Below are 5,000 nucleotides of genomic sequence, written 5' to 3' on the forward strand. Positions count from 1 at the left end.
AAAGGAGCTTCAGACTTTCTCTTGGAAAACTGTTAGGCCTAGTCATCTTCTCTAATGTAGCTGGCTAGACCATGTCATTGCCACACACACAAGTGGGGGCAAAATTGGAAATGTGTCATAGAGTGAATGCATTGGTGATTTGGTTAAAAAGTCACAGGTTATTGGTTATTATTGTATTGATGCTATTCATAAATAATGAGCTGTAAAGTAACTCAGACTTTTAATTTTTTTTTATATCGACTCATTATCGTTATCATGAAAATCACAAAAAATATAGATATTATTTTTTGTCCATATCACCCACCCCTAACACACACTCACACAAACACACACATTTACATTTACAGAGGATGAGAGTGGAGTTAAGAGTAAAGTTAATGTGTGGTGGAAGGAGGTGGAGGTTGATGGAGAAGGTGGTTGAAGGAGGTGGAGGTTGATGGAAGCAGGGAAAGAGGATGAATAGGGGAATAGAGGATGTGCATGTTAGGTGTGCATGTTAGGTGTGTGTGTGTGGTAAAGGATGTGCATGTTAGGTGTGTGTGGTAAAAGATGTGCATGTTATGTGTGTGTGGTAAAGGATGTGCATGTTAGGTGTGTGTGGTAAAGGATGTGCATGTTAGGTGTGTGTGGTAAAGGATGTGCATGTTATGTGTGTGTTAAAGGATGTGCATGTTAGGTGTGTGTGGTAAAAGATGTGCATGTTAGGTGTGTGTGGTGTTGGTAAAGGATGTGCATGTTAGGTGTGTGTGGTGCAGGTATGGTGCAGGTAAAGATTGGTAAAGGATGTGCATGTTAGGTGCATGTGGTGCCGGTATGGATTGTATTCTTACAGCAGTTGAAAAGCAACACATTTCCGTGATTTAGTTGTACACCACTTAAAATCCTTTGCACACACCCCAGACACATAGGCTAAGACAACTGGACATTGGGGTTAAGTAAACATGCATGCATTTATTTCACTTCATCATTACAACACATATTATTGAGCTGCATCTGGTTAGCCCCCTCTGCCCTGTTTCAATGGAATACAAATCTTCCCACCATTGCTTTGGCACATACAGTATCTCAGATCAGAATTGTAATTCTCAAAACACTTAATTGAAACAGTTTCTCCCCATTTTGAACAAACAGCAGTGCTTTCGTACATCCATGCAACTAATTTTGTACAAATGCCTGCTGTTTCTTTTTTTATTTTCAATGGCTAATGTCATGTAGGTCAAAATGGTCAGAGTCTTACCCCATAAAACAAATTGGCCTTATTTCATCACTTGTGTCATTACATGCAAATGTTGAACTAGCTGTTATAACTACTTGTCATAGTCTATTTAGCATGTACCTATATGTGACCTGACAGACAGGAACATCAGGATGTATAGAAAGATGCACAGCTCTGACCAATGGATGCTTTACTATATATATATATATACTATACTTATATTGGTCATTTGTTTTCTTCTTACTGTCACAATGTCTGTCAACAGAAAAAAACTAATTTTCATTTGCACAATGCTGTAAAAGCCTTGATTTTATACAGTCACAATGTCTTGTAACGTGACTAAAACCGGGCCGAAAAAAAACCTTCAATCATATGTTTGAAGGCTTGCAAGGTATGCAAAAAAAAAGAGACAAAAGTTCGGCAATTTCTTAATAGTTCATAATCAGTGTATTGAGCAAGGAAAAGCAAAAAGGTTCTGTTGGTAATTTAAAGTTTTCTTCTTCAAACAAAAGCTTCAAACAGAAAGAATAAAGGGGCACAGCCAGAGCCCACAGCCTCCCTAAGCGGTGAATGCAACAGAAAACAGAATAAGTTTCAGTCAAAATCAACGGAACAAGGAAAAGGAAATTTCACTGCATTCAAGTGTCAACCAGCAAGCGGCAAGAAGCAGCCTAAACTTTTAATGCTTTAAAGTCAGTCACAAAAAATGAAGAAAGCGGTGAAAGAAAAAATTGAGAAAGAGGAAAAAGGTTTAGAAACGGAAAATAGAGTTTGTGGTTGGTCGGGGAGGAAGTTAGGGATTTGGAGGTGGTTGGGAGGAAGTTAGGTATATGGAGGTGGTTGCGTTTTAGGTGAAACAGGGAGACCGGGTTTTCAATGAACAATCACAGCAGGCATTTTTGGTCATGACAAGGGCAACTTTCAAACCCAGTTCCAGTTCCTGCTGTCTGTTCCTCTCTGGGCGATAGATTCCATACAGCTCCCGTAAAAACAACGTTGGACTCCTCTTTTGAGAAGTGTCAGGCAAGCAGCGGTCTGGGTAAATTCCGTTAGGGCATCTTCAGATGTGAGGACGGGGCTATTTTTAAGATGTGTAATCACTCCAAACTTTATTATAAACGAAAACATCTCCCACGTATCATCCACCGCCATGGACTTCTCTCTCCCCACTAGCGGCAGCCATTCATAAAAGTACTTCCCTGTGCGTCACTGCACAGGTAACCAGAAGAGAGGCGAGTCAGAAGCAGTTCTGGGAGATGTATGCATAAGTGGCGGCAGGCCGGAGAACAAGGGGAAGTGGTTTTAATTCTTATTGGTTTTAATGGGTTTTTAAATGGTTTTAATTGTTAATTTATAAAATACTGTTTTAATAAAAAGAAAATGCAGAGAAAAAGTAGTTCTGCTACTGTCAACAGAAAAAACTAATTTTCATTTGCACAATGCTGTAAAAGCCTTGATTTTATACAGTCACAATGTCTGTTAACAGTAAAAACGTTATATACTGTACATACTGTATCCATATGTTTGTAAACTTTATAAACACATCCACTGTTTTGCAATCAATCCCCTCAACACACAATAATGTGTCTGAAGTCTTTGAGGTTGAGTCACAAGTCAAGTCTGAGGTCAGTGTTTGTGTGACTTATGGCCACTCTAGGCGAAACAACTTTGACAAGATTTACGAAAGATTCTTGAAAGATTGTAGTCTTTTAACTAATGCCCCCCATTCAAACGTTACTCGAAAGACTCCAATCTCTCAAGAATCTTTTCCAAATCTTCTCAAAGTTATTGGGTGTAAGGAGGCCATTAAGTGTGACTCGAGCCCAAGTCTCAGTGTGTGAAGCAGTCTGAAGCAACACTTCAATGGATCGGTTCCAGATGGATGAGTGGAGCTAGGCAGAGCGAAATTCATCTGGCTAGGGTCAGGTTAAGCCCTAGGTGCATTTCAGGTAAGTTGGGTTGTTAGATTTTTTAGGAGAGGAGGGTCTTCAAAAGCTTCTTGAAAATAGAGAGGGACACCTATCCAATCGGTCCACAACTGGAGTGGGTGATGTGGTTCAGTTCATTGAAAGCTATTGTGTGTGTGTGTGTGTGTGTGTGTGTGTGTGTGCGTGTGTGTGTGTGTGTGTGTGTGTGTGTGTGTGTGTGTGTGTGTGTTCACAGATGAAGACTGCTGGAGTGGATGATGCAGGTCTGTTCACTGAAAGCTACTGTAACATCTGTAATGCACAACTCATCTCAGAGTCGCAACGCATCGCACACTACGAGGTGAGAATGCACACACACACACACACACACACACACACACACACACACACCACACACACACACACACATACACACACACAAATGCACACAAATACACACACACACACAGACCATCTCTTTACTTTTCACACACAACAATCTTTTGATTATGTCTACCCACATTTCTGCCCTCTGGAGTAGGTTAGCTGTGTGTGTGTGTGTGTGTGTTTCTAGAGTAAGAAGCATGCCAGTAAAGTGTCTCTTTATGATTCATGGATTTATGTGTGTGTGTGTGTGTGTGTGTGTATGTATGTATGTGTGTATACTAGGGGTCGACCAATTATCAGCCGGGCCGATTATTAGGGCCGATATTTAGCATTTTTATAATAATCGGTCATTTTTCCCACCGATAAGCCCGATATTGAAATGGATAAAAAATGAAGCAGCTACTTTGTCTGTAAAGCCCTCTCCTCCCTGCATTTGCTACTCTGTGGTCGAGAGCATTGTCCCGCCCACAACACCGTCTGATTTGTTAGTTGGCACGAATGCAGCCAATCAGTATCGAAGACTGAACACATTGAAAGTTTAGGATTCTCACTGAGGCAGACTGAGTTGGGCTTCAGCTGTACGGAGCTATTTTTCGAAGGTAGCCTAAGGAAGGTACCTTACCTGAAGTTGCAATGAATCACAATCATCTACACTGAAGTTACTAAAACACCACTTTGGACGCCATTGTCTCTTTGATCCGGCTCAATAAGTAAAGCTCCCACTTCCTTCATTTAGCGAATTCCCCATTGATGCACGTTAGTTCATCGTTAGTATGCTGTTTAGCCTACTAGTTACAAACTCGGGTGTGCGCGTTGCGAGTTCTTTGCCTTCGCCTCGTCCATTAATTGTGAATAACGGGACACCTTGGTGGACGTTACCCCTTAGGCCTACATAGTAGACAAGTCCTAAATTAGGCAAACGTCAAAAAGTCTAGTTGCTCCTTTTTGAAACGGACTGTCAGAAAAGACCAGGCTGCAGGCACCCAGGGTCAGCCGTAATTTAATCCGACCTGAAGTAAATTGCGTCCTGAGCTGGCTATTACGTGCCTTTTAGGCTCTCAAAAGTGTAGCTTAAAGCCTACATATGGACACAAATTGCATGCTTAAATAGCCTACGAACTATTTTAAAACTGTTTTGTTAAACTATTCAACCGTAACACTTGCCATCACACATGCACCTCTTCCTCTCCCTCTCCCGTGCACTCACACACACGATGGCAAAGCATCCTCTTTGTGACAGGTCCCTTAACAAGCACATAGCCCATTGTGTAGGCCTATACTCTATGGAAATAATAAAACACTCAGTTCTTGGATTAACATCATACACAGGATTTACACTTGTGATGCAAGTTGATAGACAATTGTATATCAAAAGAAGAAAGGAAAGTTTGCATAATTAAATGTTTTTGAATGATTTTTTTGCAGCATATCACCTTTACTATCTACCCTCCTTTTTGACAACTGACATATCAGTTTTACATATCGGTTAT

At 40.8% G+C, this 5,000-nt stretch overlaps 1 protein-coding gene across 1 annotated transcript in view; it reads left to right on the top strand.

Annotated features, from left to right (window-relative positions):
• Window positions 1-5,000, top strand: part of zgc:171482 (zinc finger protein) — a 29,411-nt gene that overhangs the window by 5,223 nt on the left and 19,188 nt on the right. Inside the window, 1 exon segment of the mRNA XM_048270267.1 lies at window positions 3,380-3,484. Coding sequence (XP_048126224.1) covers window positions 3,380-3,484 — 105 coding nt within the window.

Source organism: Alosa alosa, chromosome 18, assembly GCF_017589495.1.
Source record: "Alosa alosa isolate M-15738 ecotype Scorff River chromosome 18, AALO_Geno_1.1, whole genome shotgun sequence".
Lineage (NCBI taxonomy): Eukaryota > Metazoa > Chordata > Actinopteri > Clupeiformes > Clupeidae > Alosa > Alosa alosa.